This window comes from Danio rerio, chromosome 3, assembly GCF_052040795.2.
Source record: "Danio rerio strain M-AB ecotype USA chromosome 3, GRCz13ab, whole genome shotgun sequence".
Taxonomy (NCBI): domain Eukaryota; kingdom Metazoa; phylum Chordata; class Actinopteri; order Cypriniformes; family Danionidae; genus Danio; species Danio rerio.
The window spans coordinates 22,759,042-22,776,981 of record NC_141023.1 but is presented as its reverse complement, the minus strand read 5'-3'; the positions used below and the strand labels follow the sequence as shown (position 1 = coordinate 22,776,981).

The following is a 17,940-nucleotide window of genomic DNA, read 5'->3' as shown; positions in this document are numbered from 1 at the left end:
AAAATCGTGACTTCTGTGATAGACAGCAAAATAATACCACTCGTCTTCTGTTGTATGTATGTATGTAGGGATCAGACATTATTTTTGCAATATTTCCTAGTGCCATGATGTCAAAGATATAATAAATCTCAACCATGACACAAAATATCATACACAAAATAATAATGCAAAGACCCATGCTTCAAAAACAGACCGTTTCAAGCATTTGCTCAGCACATTTCTGCATTTATTATGACAGTACTTATGCAATTATTGAACATGACGCTTATTTGAAAATGGAGAACATCTTCCTCTGGATCATGTGGTAGCAATTTACATGGCAGGGGTTAAAAAATAGGGGACTAAAATAATACAGAGGAAATGGCGAAGAGTTTGTAAAACAACTATAAAATCAATGGCATTCCTGCTTTATGTTAGGTGTCAGACAAATGCGCTAATGTAAAACTATGGCAATTACAATCAAACTTCAAGTCTTCGCATACTGTAGGCTTTTTTTCCCCTCAATGCATTTCTGTTAAACAGCTCGCTTAACGGCAACATTAGACACCAAAAATAAAGAGGAATTGACTATTACACCAACAAGCGAGGAGAGAAACACAAAGCTCTTTCCTGTACATGGAAGCAAATTCATTTCATTAAAGGCAGCAGCTAAGCTAAGCTAAGCTAAAGTGTGAAATTTAAAAGCGTTTATAGCTAAGATTCAAAGTGTCCGTTTCCACCATAACTCATTTCTTTGCTCTCTACAGCGACTCATGACAAATCCACTTCAGTTTTCTCTTGTGCCTGGACATCCATACTTGGTGGTTGTGTATTAGTCAGCTCTTTACAAATATATATATTTCAGCAAACAGAGGCTCAAATGCACTGCAGTTATGGCCATTTTGTTCGGATATCTTTGCGAATGTCCTTCTACGCAGTCAACGACATCAAAAACTCTTTCAAAAATTTGCTAATCGGTTTAATGTCGATTAATTACCTTTATGTCAAAATGACATCAAATTGAAACTAGCATCAAAAACACATCAAAAATCATTTACAGTACTGTCCTGTTTTTGACGCCAACATTAGACGTCAATTTGATGTTGTTTCATCATCAATGTAGTTCATATGCATTGTAGGGATACAAAATCCATTGTAAATATGGTCATTTTGTTCGTATATCTTTCCGAATATACCAGTCCAGTCTTCTATACCAGTCAATAACATGAAAAACATTTTAAAAATATGCTAATTGGTTTAATGTCAATTAACTACATTGACATCAAAACGACACCAAATTGACAAACACTAGAGTCAGAAATGCATCAAAAATCATTTACAAGACTGCTGATTTGACGCTAATTTTAGACGTCAATTTGCTGTTGTTTTGACATTATTGTAGTTTACATGCATTGTAGGGATACAAAATAAATAGTAAATGTGACAATTTTGTTCGTATATCATTCATACAATATTAGCGACATCAAAAACACTTCAAAAACATGCTAGTCAATTCAATTGGCGCCAATTTGATGTTGCTTACATGCATTGATGCCAAAACAACATAAAATTGACGTCTAAATTTAGATTTTGATGTGTTTTTGATGCTAGTGTTAGATGTCGTTTTGACATCAAATTCATGTTTGACTAGCATCAATGACATCAAAAACATTTTTAAAATATGCTTATCGATTCAATGTCAATTAACTATTTTGATATCAAATTGACATCAAACACTAGAGTCTAAAATGCATCAAAAACTATTTACTAGACTCTCCTGATTTGACGCTAATTTTAGATGTTAGTTTGATGTAAATACGACCATTTTGTTCGCATATCTTTCCGAATGTCCTTCTATACTAGTGCAATATCAACAACATCAAAAACATGTTAATCAGTTTAATGTCAAAACAACATCAAATTGACATCTACCACTAGCGTCAAAAACATCAAAAAAAACATTTACAGGACTGTCCTGGTTTGACGCAAATTTTAGATGTCAATTCGACATAGTTTACATGCATTGATGTAAAAACATCATCTAGTTGATGTCTGAAATTAGATTTTTTATCTGTTTTTTGACGCTAGTGTTAAATGTCGTTTTGACATCTGATACTAGCATCAAAAATACATCAAAAATCATTTACAAGACTGTCCTGATTTGACGCTAATTTTAGATGTCAATTAGATGCTGTTTTGACATCAATATAGTTTACGTTTATTGTAGGGATACGTCAATTTTATGTAGCTTACATGAATTGATGTAAAAACAACATCGAATTGACTTCTAAAATGAGATTTTTGTTGCGTTTTTGACTATTGTTAGATGTTGTTTTGACATCAAATTGACATCTCACACACATTCAGCATCAAAAGCATCAAAAACACATCAAAAATACTTTACAGGACTGTCCTGTCTTTGACGCCAATATTAGACGCCATTTTGACATCAAGGTAGTTTATATGCATTGTAAGAATACAAAATCAATTGTAAATTTGAAATTGACTCTTTCAGATAAGAAACATTTCTTATGCAACACGTTGTGTGTTGATATTTTGGTGGTCAAAAGGGCATCAATGTGTGGATGTCAAAAAATGTCAATGTTTTCAACACCAAATCGATTAGCATTGTTAACGTCGATGTTATGCCGTTTAGACGCAACACAAGGTTTCTCTCACATTGTGCAAATAAAAACCAAAAATCCCTCAAAAATGGGTTTGTTTTTAAGAACTATATACATAAATATATAATTGCGGTATCCTTTCAGTCAAGTTGTACTTGGTTGCTAGAGAACACTGATGTGCTATCAGGGTTAAACAGCCAAGAAATTACTAAAATTGAGATAATAGTCCCATAATTATTGGAGCCAAAAAATAAAGTTTCTCATCTGACAGAAAAATGATTTTAGTTAACTGTGACTGCGAAAGTCAGATAAATGCCGTCTAATTGCAGCTTAAGATGACTGACGTATAAATTATGCCACAAATTATGATTTTAGGACTCCTAGAGTGTGTTGCTTGAACATATCATTCCACAAAACTGCTGCTGTTAAGCCGTGGTGACTTTTCAACTCATAGACTTCATACGCAAGCGAATGCAGCAGACCTGGAAACGCAAGCTCGTACGACAAGTTTTGCAGTTTGCTGCATTGCAAAGTTCAAGCTTGGTAAACTCTGACCTGTGAAACCACATCGCGTGAGTGCATGAGACTAATCAAAAATCAGAACATGACCTTTCTGGACAGATATTTTAAATATGGAGCAATTGCTCACTGTAGAGCAGAATTTCACAAGCTCAAAGTGTGACCGCTGCATCACTTTGCTGCTTTACATTATCAACCAATGTAAATTAATACAAAAAATTAAAGAAATGATGATTAAAGATTGTAAAACCTGAAAAAGTAAATACTTTCAGAAGAAATATGGAAGAATTTTCAATACTGCGCTGTGAATGGGAGTTTTCCAGCATTTAAAAAAAACAAATAATTCTCTTTTTGGTTAATTTACGGGACGTCGAAGAAAGTAAATTTGAAAAACGATTTTTCAAGTGCTGTTCACACGATTTTTCCATTTGAAATGAGAGACAAAGCACCTAAATAAGCCAAAGGCAATGGTTGAAAACAATACTTTTCTGACATGGGAACATGTTCTGTGGAACAAGACCCTTAAATACTTCAAGCAAAAACGTTTTCATGACATTTTTACTTCAAAAATTCTTATTTCTGTGGATTTGATTTGACAAAACGGATAATAATTAAAGCCTTAAACTCATTCACTTGCTGTTAAGACTCCAGTTTTCCCAGGAATACGATTTTTTAAAAATGTAAAAACATTTAAGACAAAAAAAACAAACAAACAAACACAAAAACAACCCGATTTCACAAGAAAGCCTAACTATCTTAAAGATGGCAATTTCATACTAACTTAAAAACTAGAAGTTCATATTGAAACATGACGAATGTACAAATTCATATAAATTAAATTGCCATAAATTTGCCAAAATGTAAAACAGTTAGACTTTCCCTTGAGACCATGTTGCTTTCCATCACCACAACACAACTAGAAGGAGATTCCACATCCTTGTATACGACTGATAATACTGAATCAATCCACGTCCAGCAGGACTGAGGACAAAGAAAGCCATAAAACGTTAGCATTCTCCAGGACTCTCTGTAGCGCAGTCCAAGTGCACTTAGCGTGGTCCCCGGAGAGCGATGCATTGGAGTAAACACACTGCTTAAACAGAGAGGGCTGGCGAAAGGGTTTGGGAAGCAATAAAACAAGGCCATATTTCTGATTGATTCACAAGTCTTACTCTGTCACCTTACAGAGTAACAGGGTTGACCTAGGCACACGAGCATCGACTAACCACAAGCACTGAACTGGTGATGTTTCTTTACCCATAAGCCCCATCATCCTACATTTCCATTACCCTACACAGAACGCAAACATGAGAAACCCCTGATTGCTAACTCTAAACGTCAAGATTACACGTTCCCCACCCTGTTTTCCAATGCCGTCCTTAAGCTAAGAAAAAATCCCCTCTCCTTCGCCATGCACAAAATGGACCATTTTCACTGTATTATTTGCCTGGATGTGAAAAGTAAAGCCCTTACCCCTTCACCCCCCCACCCCAGCACATTGCTTAAGCAGTTTTAATATTTAAATATATGCCAGAATATATACAAACAGTCCTCTTGTCAGTCACTGCCTCTCCATTTCATCTGTTCTTTCTTCTCCTGCAAGCGTGTAATGAATGAAGAGGTTTGTACATTCCTGCAGAGAGGTTTAGAATACCTGTAAGGGCGCTTATAAAGAAACAAGGAGAAAATGACTAAATGACTATAAAAAAGGGCCTCCTGATGGCTAGACGTCCCTCGGGCGTCTGGTACAGTGTTTGTTTTGTCCCGTCTCTGTCCCCGGGAACATCCCCTCGTGTGTCCTGGAGTTCTTCAGGTCATGGAGGGGGAATGTGGCTGGAGGGAAGAGTGGGGTGAAGTTCAAGGCGTTTCTGTCGTCAGATCTCCATTATTTCGCACAGCGGAAGGCTTACGAAGGCTCCAGACTCTTCAGAGCGCCAACCTTTGACTCCAAGTCAGTAATCTGAGATGGAAACAGACAGGAGTTCAAGCACTTACAACTAAAGTAACATTAAACAGTTCAGTTTTACCAGTTTTTAATCCATTCTGTTAATCTAAAGCTCCGGTCAGATCACACAATTTTGCCACGATTTTGGCACAATTTCCTTGACGTAGAGTGTCGCAGAAATTCGTAAACGACAAATGTTTCTTCTCCAGTAATGCGGCATAGTTCTTGACAACCGATACCATGCCTGCCACTCCTCACAACACCATCGCAGAAAGTCTGGCATGTTTAATTTTCTCTCTCGTTCTTCCCAAAGAGTTCCGTCACGTCAGCATTTGACACTGGGCAATAGGAGAACATCATTTCTCAGTTATATCCGTGGGTGCTGTCGTTACTGCTCTGGTCAGGTAATTAAAAAGTAGGCTGCATATTTACTTATGGGTGGGTCTCGGGTGCATAAGATCAATCATTGGTCATGCAAACTTTAACTACTTTCTCTAAAATTTTAAGGTGTTTTAAGCAACTGTATCTGACAGACTGGCACAAATATGCAGACATCTTCATTGTCACGACGAGTTTGAGTTCTCTCAGCCTTTCAACAGAGTTCGTTCTTCTGAGGTAATTCGGGAACATGTTCAGTGCTGCAAATACATTGTAAAAGCATTTCCTGCTAATTCAGATTTGTCATCAGTAGTTTAATATACAGTAGGCTTCTCTGAAACTGTGAATACTTCACTTTCATTTTATTTGGGTTAGATTATTATTTTATTTTACTAACCAACTCAATCTTGTTTTGAAACACTTCACCTCAAATGTTGTTCCTTATTCTTGTTTATAAACAACTGACTAACAAAAGATTAAGATTAAAATTAAGATACCAAACAAAATTCGTTTTAATTTTGTTTTTTTCCAAGAAAAATATAAAAATTTTATTTTTGTTTGTGGCCGTCCACTACTCGACTAAATGGGTGGATGAATTGTTTTGCTCTGAGAAAAATAAGGATTCAATGAATGCTTTACTGTGATTGTATCTCAAACCTGTCATAAATTTGCAAATTTGTCATTATTTCAGTGTCATTATTTTAAAGATTATGTCTTGAGGATCCTGTTTTTCCTTAGGGCTTATGTATTTTTATTTTCTTTGTCTCACTCATGGCAAGTTCAGCTGAGGGACTTTATTAAGCAACTCATGGCTGGAAAATATAAACTTAGATTTCAAAGGAAAAAATCTTAATAAATCATAAGTTTGATCCTATCCATGTCATAACGAATGCCCTTAAATAACTAGTTGTCTGCAAGCATCAGTGTTTATTGAAACTGAAATAAGATTTTTTATTTTTTTTTAATTGAGATAAGATATTTTTTATAGCAACACTTGGGACTGCTATGGGAAATAACGCATCACTGGATGACTGATTGTGACGATATGTGTAGTCTAGCACATTTTTTTTACTCAAGTCAAGACTTTATCAAGGAAGAAAAGAAAAGAAATATTTTAAAAAATAATAAAAATAAATAAACTGATTTTTTTTATAAATAACACAAATAAATAAAATAAATAAATATATATATATATTTTTTAAATCTGACATTGTGACTTTCTTAACTGACAATAAAAATGGTGTTTAAGGGTTTAAGGGTCTGACAGGAGCACTATTAGCTTAGCTTAGCACAGATTAGCACTTTGTAATTACCAAAGAGTTTTAATAAGTTTCCAATTTTAAAGCATGACAATTCTAAATTGTAATGTTTTAGTACTTTCTTGGTCGAAATGGCATGGGAAAATTAGCCCATGATTTACTCACCCTTATATCCATTCAGATCCAGTCAGAGTTAGATCAAATTTTTCTTGGCCTTTTGCAACTTTAAAATTTCCTTATAATAACTGTACTATTACCTCTTTCTCAAAAATGAAAAAAAAAAAAAACTAGCAAAATTAAGAGGTCGCACTTTACAATAAGGTTTCATTAGTTATGAAACCTTTCATTAAGGTTTCATTAGTTAGCTAACTACTGAACTATATTGTCTGTTGACTGTTTTTTTTACACACATACATTAGATAATGCTTTACTCTAAAACCAGTAGCATGTTTATATATATATATTCATCCTTATTGTAGAGTATAAAAGTAGTAATGTGATACAATGTGTGAAAGTCGGAAGAATTTCTGAAATCCAAACGCACCTTCTCCTGGAGGTTTTTTGTCTCCACCTTGTGGCTGGCCTCAGTCTCCTCTTGTGCTCTGCGCTGTGCTGTCTCCTTCTTTAAATACTCAATCTCCCTGCATTAACACACACACAACACAGTTTAATCCTTTTGCCAGTTTTCCACCTTAAACTACTTTCCAACTTAAACTGTGCTCATTTTCGTTTTGTGAACATATTTATATTTAATATTTATTTTAAGCATTTTAAACTTCCTTTAGTGCAATACTGTTTCTGTTTAAGTATTGGTCATACACATACTATCCAGTAGATAGTAATTATTACTACATATATACATATACACTATGGGTTTTAAATAATGATATAGTTCAATAATTTCACTCAAACAAGATGCATGTGAGCATGATTGGCTACATTTGTTTTTATTGCCACATCAGCAACTTATGGCTATTTCATGGCAAAATGGATATTGCATGATAAAAAAACCCAATTCTTATTACAATAAAAATTACAAAGACAAATATATAAATATAAATGAATAAAATACAGAAAAAATACATATATTCAAAGTTAAATATGATTTCTCAGTTAAATTTTTGATAAATAATTTAAGATTATTCCTGCTGGTCTCTTTTTAAAAATGTCCATCAAAGTACTCTCCTTATAAAAATGTTGTCTAATGGTGTTCAAACTTCCACATTCCAATAAAATATATTTCATGGTAAGAGCAGCTTGGGAGTAATTACATTTAGCTGATGCTTCATTTCTCAGTTTATATACAAATAAGTCAGCCCAGAATGTCCAATTTGACATCTAGTATAGACAGTTTGTTCATGCCTGGACTCAAAATGACAATTTACAAAGTGTCATTCATTTAGTGTGGAGTTAATGTTGTGTCATTCATTATTTACATTGGCTACATTTAATATTAGCAAAATTGTACATGCAGTATTGTTTTTATCAGTTTTTCTTTCAAATAAAGCAAGAGCAGAACAGTGTAGTTTTGAAAGAATCAACTGATTGAATTATTACATAGTCTAATATTAAAGCCAGTAAACAGTTTTGTTTTCAATTCATTTAATCATTTATCAACTAACTTGCTGCCACCTTCTGGCTATTTTAGTGTCATCTTAATTTTTCAATGACAGGTCCTGAACCAGCAGCCAATGTGCCAGAATAAAAACACACAGCAAAATATCTATTTTGTGAGGTGCTGGGACAGGAAAGACATTTTAAATGTTATTAGAATCTTTATAAATACCATTACAGTATTTAATAATTTTCAATGAAGAAACTATGTATAATACATACAGTAATGTAAAATAGGTTTTATTTTGGCTCCACTTTATATTAAGTGGCCTTGATTAACATGTACTTACACTGAAATTGATAATTTGTTACAATGTACTTATATTGTGTAAATACATGTACTTATGCTTGATTAAATACCTGCATGTCATTGATTTCTGTAACATTTGCACTGTTGATCATCCCTTACAAATTAACCCACCCTTAAACTGAACCATACCACCAAACCTGTCTCCAACCTCACGCGTATCCCACCTTAAGAGCGCCAGAAGTGTTCTGCAGTACATTATGAACACATAAGTACATTGTATTTATACTTTGATGCAAGTACATTGTAGTTAAGGACACTTAATACTTAATACGTGGGACCTTTTTTTTATTTTTGAATGGGCATGTGGCATATTTTGGTTTCTGATTTACTTGTGCTAGCTTTGACTGGCCAATGGGCAAGTTTTTGTTGTGAAAACCTGGCAACCCTGGAGGGGGAGCAGCAGCTCATTTCTATTTAAAGAGACAGACATAACTTAACTAATAACTTGTATTCAAAAAGTGGCTATTTAAATCAAGGTAATAATAAATGACAAAAGATTTTGATGTGAAACTTCGAAGACACATTCTAGGGACACCTGATTTCTGAAATTCCTTTACAATCAATGTTGTAGGTATGACTTCACAATCTCTCACTCACTTTTGCTGGTACTCTTTGATGAGGCGTTTGGCTTTGCTGTACTTGCGCTCCAGTGCCTGGTACTGGGTCTGCGTCTCCTTCAGGTGCTCATCAACTGCCTGGCATAAGCTCTGAGCCTCCATCCAATAACCCTCCAACTTCTCCATGCGCTCCTTATTCTCCCTCACCGTCTGCTCCAGCTGAGCCCTCTCCATCCTCCAGCGCAGCTTATCCTGTTCGGCGTGAGCCAGCTATGGAAACACACACACATAACTCATCACAAGGGTAAACAAAGGTCACATAACAATCTCTTATAAAAGTTTATTATTCTGAAAGCTGAAAACGAAGACGAGCACGATGACATGTGGAAGCGTGTGTGTGTGATGGTCATACCTTCCTCTTGAGCTGTTGGATCTCAGCCTGAGTCACAGCATGTTTGATCTGGAGCTGGAGACACAGAGATGGAGAGGATTACTCAATCACTCAGTGGAGGCAATGGTAATGTGCATACTTCTTAGGATTATTGATTCAGATATGTGTCTAAAAACAATTCAAATGAGATTTCAATTATGCAATAACATCATCTGAAACTTCTAAAGAGGCGCTTTACTTCTTGTTTCTATAAAACTTGGCTACATTTGCAGTAAGTAAAGTACATCTTTTACATCAGTGCCAAAAATCGTCTGTAGCCTGTAGCCATGCAAGGTCACCCCCACTTCCAATTAATTTTTCACAATTTCTAACATTACAGCATCATCAAAAAACATGGATGCTATTATTTATATGTAAAATGGTGATAAAAACGAAGAATCTCTTCTTCTATTAATCTGGAAGAAGCAAAATGCAGTCATATCTAAGAGGGCTATTAACAGAGTTTTACATATTGTACCATAACCACAATTTCAACAACTGTGTTACAGGAGGATTTCAGATCCTTGCAATAGATTCATATATACAGACATGGACAAAACCGTTGGTGGGTTTTGACTGAAGAAAGAAAAAGTACAGTGATCACTGAAATAACCTAAAAATGAAAATTAATCAGGCGAGGCAGTGGCGCAGTAGGTAGAGCTGTTGCCTCACAGCAGGAAGGTCGCTTGTTCGAACCTCAGCTCAGTTGGTGTTTCTGTGTGAAGTTTGCATGTTCTCCCTGCCTTCGCGTGGGTTTCCTCCGGGTGCTCCGGTTTCCCCCACAGGCTACATTGTCTGTAGTGTATGAGTGTGTGTGTGAATGTGTGTGTGGATGTTTCCCAGAGATGGGTTGCGGCTGGAAGGGCATTTGCTGTGTAAAACCTTGCTGGATAAGTTGGCAGTTCATTCCGCTGTGGCGACCACGGATTAATAAAGGGACTAAGCCAACAAGAAAATGAATGAATGAACGAAAATTAATCAAATAAAATATAAAAATAAAAATTAATTATTTGATTAATCAAAAATGTCAGAAAATAAACAAATCAAATCAGATATTGTTTTCAAATTGTGGCAATATAAAGAAACTGTACAAAATTGAAGGGTGCCAACAGTTTTGTCCACTTCTCTGTATGAGTGTTTGCATACACTTTCTACAAATGTCAATAAAAGCTGGCAAACTTTTTTTTTTTCAAGAATGAAGCCTCTTGTACATCGTGTTATTACCTTTTGTGAGAAGCCTGTCTCATTTCTGGTCAAATAATAAAAATAAAAAAACTTGCTGGTTGAATAAAAAAACTTTAAGTCAGAATATTTGTAAGGGGTATTAATAATTTTGGCCTTAATATATTGTATAATATTTTGTGCCATTACTTGCCTGCAAGTTGAGTTTGAGAGAAAATGTGTTGCAGTGTTTACATGTTTACTGCTGCATATAATTTATTCAAATAGAAGTTTAATTCCATTAAATATTTAGTTTTCAAGAACAAGTTCATTTCAAAATGCACCTACATTTAGTTTTATTAGTGAATAGAGGCAATGTATGTTTGGTGCATTTCAACAAAACAGATTTCTTAAACAGATATATTTATTAAAATAATATTTTAGTCACCAAACATATTTAGAAACTAAAAGATAATACAATTAAATGCAAGCAAAATATTGCAAAAACAAATTACATCCTTAGACAAACTCCTTATTTGGCTTTAGTACAGACTAATCTAATGTATATGCACAAATATTCATAAAAATATTAATTTAAAAGATTGATTTGTGAAGGGTGTACATATACATATATATAGTGCTAGACTCAATCTTGTCTGATTCTCATTAACTCAGTCTAGTATCTCATCTCATCTCATCTTGTGGGATCTGTGTCTTGTTGAACTCCTAATACCCATGTTTCAAATACTTTAACTTTGACATAAAAGATTCAACAGACAAACTGTAATAGACTGATAGTTAAAAGAGAATGAGATAATTAGGTAAACTAAGCCAGACAGACAGGCAGATTATGAAATCAAATGTAAATAAAAGTTTTTAAAACCTAGATTTCTGATCATACAATTAATATAATGTTCAGCCGTTGGCATCCACAGGGCATCAATTCACAGGTAATTTATAGAGCAAATCACAGTCAGTAAAAGCAGCGTGAGACGGTCTGAACACTTTTTCTGGTCAGTTTTAAAATGGTCCTCATGTTCCACTGACCTCCTTAAACTTGTGAGCCAGTTTCTCTGGGTCCATCTCCACAGGAGAGAGCATGTCTTCATTCTCTGCCAGATCAAACACCTCAATGGCATTAGGAAACATGGGGCTCATCTCTTCCTCTTCATCGGTGGCACATTCACCCGTCTGAAAAGAACAGACAGAAAACAGAAGGACACTGAGACATTGTTGTGTGTGTTTAATGCAAAATACCCTCATGTAGGAGTCTGATCAGTGTGATAAAACCATCAACCACTAGATGTCAGAGTTAAGCAAGCCTGAAGCCAATAGGATTGGGAGGAAAACACATGCCAGGACACTATAAAAACACTCCTGTGACTGGCCAACCACCATTTTGAATTGACTGTGCAGCTGCAGGAAGATGAAGTAAAGCAAACTGAAGCCATTTGATTCATTTCCATGCTAGATTTGTACTTATTTGGAACCTTGGAGAACATCTCGGACCTTCAACAAACATCCATGCACCCAAATACTTGTCACTTGTGTATTTCTGAGAAAACTGAGCACCAGAGTGAAAAGCATGTACCAACACATCTGAAATGAAACAACCAGCCAGTACCCCACATCCAAAAGCGTCAATTACTCTGACCCCAAATGCCTGCCATACACCAAACAAGGCCTAAAGAGCGTGTCGCATATACACCATCACAAACATCCTTTTAAGGGGACTTCCACTGCAAGCTGAGACACGAGCAGGCAAAACTCCCGCACAATGACTTCCTGTCTGCAAACTCATATCAGGGTTCATGACACGCATAATGACACAAACATCTCAGTTCCTCTGATGCAATGTGGTGTGCTTGTTAATAATGACTTGTAAAATAAATTCTTTAGAATATTTACACCAATCTTATGTAGATCTGTAAAAAGAAAATTCCACAAGTACTCTAGATTTAATTGTATTTAAAACACAGATAAAGAGAGAGAGAGGACGGTTATTAGGAGGACAAAGAGCAACAGAGGAAATCTGCACAGGCTGCCAGGGTTACAGCTCTACTATTTACGAGCGGTGGCACACAGTTACAGAGAATCCAGGGTCAGGACCTCAGTTTAATGCTCTATGTCATCTGCTTCTTACACTATAGAGTCCCTGTCACTATCCTGCAGCATTGGGACCCACACAATTCAAAGTATGCAACACCTCACAAACACCTGTAGATGGTGATCCATCCAGATCCTGACAAGACTCAACACTGCTTAGCTTCAGTGGGCAACCAAAATATAGCTGTGGGAAATTATGAACATTCATCACCAAACTGAACCGTTTAAATGAAAAAGTTACATCTACATATTTTACCAAATTTGACAAAAGCTATAATTAACAAAGTCTTGAGCTTTTGGAATAAATACACAGTTTTCAGGTAAATCAGAGACTAATAAAACATTTCTAACATGTTCTATTTACATGACATCTAACAAGTGTTATTTGCAAAATAAAAAATAATATTTTAATAAAACTTCTTCAAAATGTTGATTAAAATAACTAAATTAGAAATGTAATAATATATATAATAATAAAACATTATCAACACACACAAATTAATTACATTACTTAAAACTATATTATTTTATTTATTGTTATTATTATTATTATTATATATAAAATTATATTCTTTACATTAAATTTGAGGTCTTTGTCTTTACAGAATGTCTTTTTCAAGTCACTACATTTAATATTGATAAATATTATGACAATAAAATAATCAAATTTCAATATTTATAATATTTATATAGAAAAAGTACTTTGCAATTCTTTTTTATGAATTATTAAACAAGTCTTGGGGCAGCGCGGTGGTACAGTGGGTAATGCAGTCGCCTCACAGCAAGGAGGATGCTGGTTAAGTTGGCATTTCTAAATGGAGTTTGCATGCTCTCCCCGTGTTTGTGTACGTTTCCTCCAGGTGCTTCGGTTTCCCCCACATTCCCAGCAAAAACATGCGCTGAAGGTGATTTGGGTGAGCTAAAATGTCCATAGTGTATGGGTGTTTCCCAGTGATGGGTTACGGCTAGAAGGGCATCCGCTGTGCAAAACATATGCTGGATAAATTAGTGGTGGTTCATTACGCTATGGCAAACTTTTTCATTAAAAGATTAATAAAGGGACTAAGCCAAAAAGAAAATGAATGAATGAATGAACAAACAAGTCTTCAGCATCTATTATTCTTCAGAAATCTCTTTAATCTGCTTAAAATACATGTACATTATATATAATATACTGTATACAATTTTAAATATATTATCATAATGATTATTATATATTATACTTTATTATATTGGCATTAAGGTCAGTAAACATTTTTAAATGTTTAGAAAGCATCTTAGCTGCATTGAATTGATAAAAACAATATTACAATGAAATATTTTCAAAAATATTTTAATATATTGTGAAATGTACCACGCAATTAACTCCTGAGACAGCACATGAGGATTTTCAGCATCATTACTGTGTTTTTCATATTATATATATAAATAAAATTGCAGAAACAACATGTTTTAAAGATTAAAGCATTTACTAAAAATAAAAAAGCTACATTACATTTGATCAATTTACTGAGTTTGATCAAATTATTAGTTTAGATTTTGTCTGTCCGTCTCTCTCTCTCTGCCTAAGAGAGATACTGTATAAAATATACTGTACAAGAAGAGCTGCTCCTGTATGTACAAATGTGTTTTTCTGTCTGAGTGAGCTCAGTTTGTCATACTGTCGGCCTGAACTCGGGCATGTGGATGAAGCAGCAGACAAACTGTCTGTTCGGGCAGTTCTCACCCGTTAAGACCATATCAGACTGACGTGAGTTCAGTGTTGCGGAGGAGAGCGCACTGAGAGCTTGGCCACTGAGCTGGCAAATCCAGCCGGCAGACGCACTGCCATTCAATCCTGCCCTTACTTTCACACCCGCCATCTCCAAGAATACTGTGAATCTTCCACCTCTCAATTATTAATCAATTCCCTTCACGCCACGCTAATGTGGGCAGGTGTGGAGGACAGCTATGAGATGCGTACAGGAAGTACAGCTTGAATGTGTTAAAGCAATGCAGTGCTTTAAATCAAGACTTAATTATGGTGATTGCACCATTTCTCATTTTGATGTTAAATGTTTTCCACTGCACGCAGCCAAATCATGCCCATCATTTAGAAGCATTACACTGCACACATTTCTTCAGACTGAGCACAGCCTTTTGAAAATGAATATTTTTGTTCATTTCTCAGAGAACATAGACCTTTTCTGTGCATTTAAACCAGATATGCCCAAAGTAAGTAACCTTTGATTTGTACCACCATCCCATTTGAAAAGACAGAGAGAAGGATGGGGGTGTAATGGTGAATGCCTCTGACAGAGATTTTTTCGATTTTAACATAACCCTTTGTTTCTTTTTTGTATTGCTGAGCTACAAAATACAAAAATGAATTAAATTAAAGTTTTAATTACACTTTGTGAATGAATCAGACTTTTAAAATGTAAAAACTGTCACTTGACAAAAAGCAATGCACAAGACATCAGCGGGCAAAACAAGGCGAGGGCAGAAGCAGGTCGACTACTGTTTTCAATATTCAATATGTGTTATAAATGAGATCGCTTATGTTTTTACTGTAATAGGTTTGTTGTAAAGTGTTAAAAATTACACTGCATTAGGTAACATTACTTAAAGTAACGTTTTCTAGATATTTTTAAATATTGGCAAATATATTAGGAAATTACCCATGGCAAATTTAATGTAATGCTGTGTGATATATTCGGTTGGTATACAGTATATGCACATCCCTCAATCTAGTTTGGTTTTTGGCCCTTTATAAGAAACAGTTTGATTAAACAGTTGTATCCATTAAAATAAGAGTTTGATCACCTAACATATTTATGAATTGAAAAATAATACTTTTAAATTCAAACGAGTTGTTGCAAAAAACAAACAACAAAAAAAAGGTTTCGTTTCTGTTGAGTTTTTCCTGTTTATTTAGATTGTATTCAATATTCCCCCCCTAACATGTTAATTTGGCTGTACTAATTTTTGGACTTTTCCCAGTGATGGCTTGCAACTGGAAGGGCATCCAACATATGCTGGATAAATTGGCGGTTCATTCCACAGTGGCTCCCCAGATTAATAAAAGGACTCAGCCGAAAAGAATATGGATGAATGAATGAATATTTTTTGGACTGCGATATAAATTTGTTGTTAGATTAGTTCCAGTTTTGGCTGTGATACTACTGACTAATCTTTTGTATATGCACACATCTACTATTATAAAGCATCCTATATAACAGGGGTGCCTAAACTTTTTAGTACGAAGGGCCAAAAACCAAATATCGTCGAGAGCGGTGGGCCAAAGGTAAATATACAAAACTATTTTACATCAAAGATGCCATGCCTAATTTTTTTATTTAATTATATTATAAATAAATGGAAAACATTACTTTACATTGTATTAACTAGTGCAGTATAGCTTTTTAAATCAAAACTCATTGGAATAAAACAAACAATCACATTTATGACACAGTGGAGTTCAATGTCGAATACACTAGTCAAGAAGAATCTGCCTTTGACTTGATTTGCTCAACCAAAATCTCTGCATTTTCAGGTGACAGTGTATACTGTACATTTAAAGAAAATATGATTAATTTACACTAGTGACATCTAATTTTCACCAAACTTGTCCTGCAGATTTTAGCTTCAACCCTAATTAAACTCGCCTGAACCAGCTAATCAAGGTCTTACTAGGTATACTTGAAACATTCAGGCAGGTGTGTTGAGGCAAGTTGGAGCCAAACCCTGCAGGGACACTGGCCCTCCAGGACCGAGATTGGTGACCCCATGATTTACATCATTTAATTGAAGCATTTAATTTCAGTTAGCTTTTAACAATAAAACGACAAACAAACAAACAAACAAAGGGTTAGATTAAATTTAAATCGACAATCTCAAAATCATCCCAATCATTCTCCCTCTCTTCTCAGATGGGATGGTGGGCCAAATCAAGTTACCATGGGCTAATTTTGGCCCGCAGCTCCTAGTTTGGTCAGCTCTGCTACAGACAATATTAATCTAAAAGAAAGATCTGTGAGGATTGTACTCGTTTACGCTGAGCACTGTAACTTGATTTATGAGCACTTTAAACATCATAAACATGACACATTTATGCACTGACAGATTTATGAAGGGATAATGTTTTACCTTGTTCTTGGCAAATAGTCAAGAGAAAATAATCATTTAGAGAGGGAAAAACACGGTGCTGCAGGTAAAGTAGATGAATATTCATCTCACACTCGCTTTTAATGTCTCACAAATCCTCCTGCTCAGTTTGTGTCATTTGTTTGTACCTTTCCACTGTTGATTAGTCTGTGAGTGTGATATTTGAATGAATTTACTTCACCCAAAAATGAAAATTAAAGGTACAATTAATTACCCACCCTCATGTCCTTCCAAGAGACCTTTGTTCATTTTGGAATGCAAATGTAGCTACTTTACATGAATTCTCATCCTCAATGGACAGCAACAGTACCGGCTCATTCAAAGCTACAAAAACATGATCATAGCAGACCATTTGCCTTCAGTAGTTTAATCAGAATATTTTTAAGGTAAGAGAATCATTTTGTGCATGCACAAAACAAAAATAAGGACTTTTTGTGTTGTGCTAAGTCGCACTGCTGACATAAACTGTCTCGGATGCTTCTGTGCTTTTTTTTAAGTCACTCACTCATGGTCATACATCAGTGCTTGTTAGAAAAGTTTCATGCATTACTGTCTTTCTGGCACATCCTTATAAAATGTGCAGTCTATCCTAGTCTCTTTTCATTCATTGCTCAGGAGCATGAGAAACTTTCATTTCACTTCAGAACATTTATTCACAGATTATTTTCTACTAAATCATGAAGTGTGACAGAATATACCCAGTTAATAAATACAATATGAATTCACCTAGGCCCACGTGAAATCTGAGCTTGCTGATTTGCATAGATGTTTTAGCCCATCATTGTATCTGTTTATTTACTTATTTAAATGTGTGTGAACATTTTTATAGAGGTTGTGTTTTAGTTTCAGTTATCAACCAATGTGCAAATATTTAGATGATTTAAGTACAATACAGTTTATTAAACAATATTT

At 35.0% G+C, this 17,940-nt stretch overlaps 1 protein-coding gene across 6 annotated transcripts in view; it reads right to left on the bottom strand.

Moving 5' to 3' along the window:
- Positions 1–204: 204 nt before the first annotated feature.
- Positions 205–17,940, bottom strand: part of ppp1r9ba (protein phosphatase 1, regulatory subunit 9Ba) — an 87,138-nt gene continuing 69,402 nt past the window's right edge. For 2 of the 6 annotated variants that reach the window (XR_015480713.1, XR_015480711.1), the window contains exons 7-12: positions 11,824–11,967; positions 9,598–9,651; positions 9,226–9,455; positions 7,249–7,345; positions 2,265–5,082; positions 205–1,907 (exon numbers count right to left, since the gene is read on the bottom strand). Coding sequence is in view for 2 of the 6 variants with exons in the window: in XM_087244315.1 (XP_087100441.1) it covers positions 5,029–5,082; positions 7,249–7,345; positions 9,226–9,455; positions 9,598–9,651; positions 11,824–11,967 (579 nt within the window). In the remaining 4 variants the exon portion in view is untranslated. Of the gene's footprint in view, positions 5,083–7,248; positions 7,346–9,225; positions 9,456–9,597; positions 9,652–11,823; positions 11,968–17,940 lie in introns of all 6 variants that reach the window. The other 4 variants (XR_015480712.1, XR_015480710.1, XM_087244315.1 and 1 more) reach the window with 2 other exon arrangements.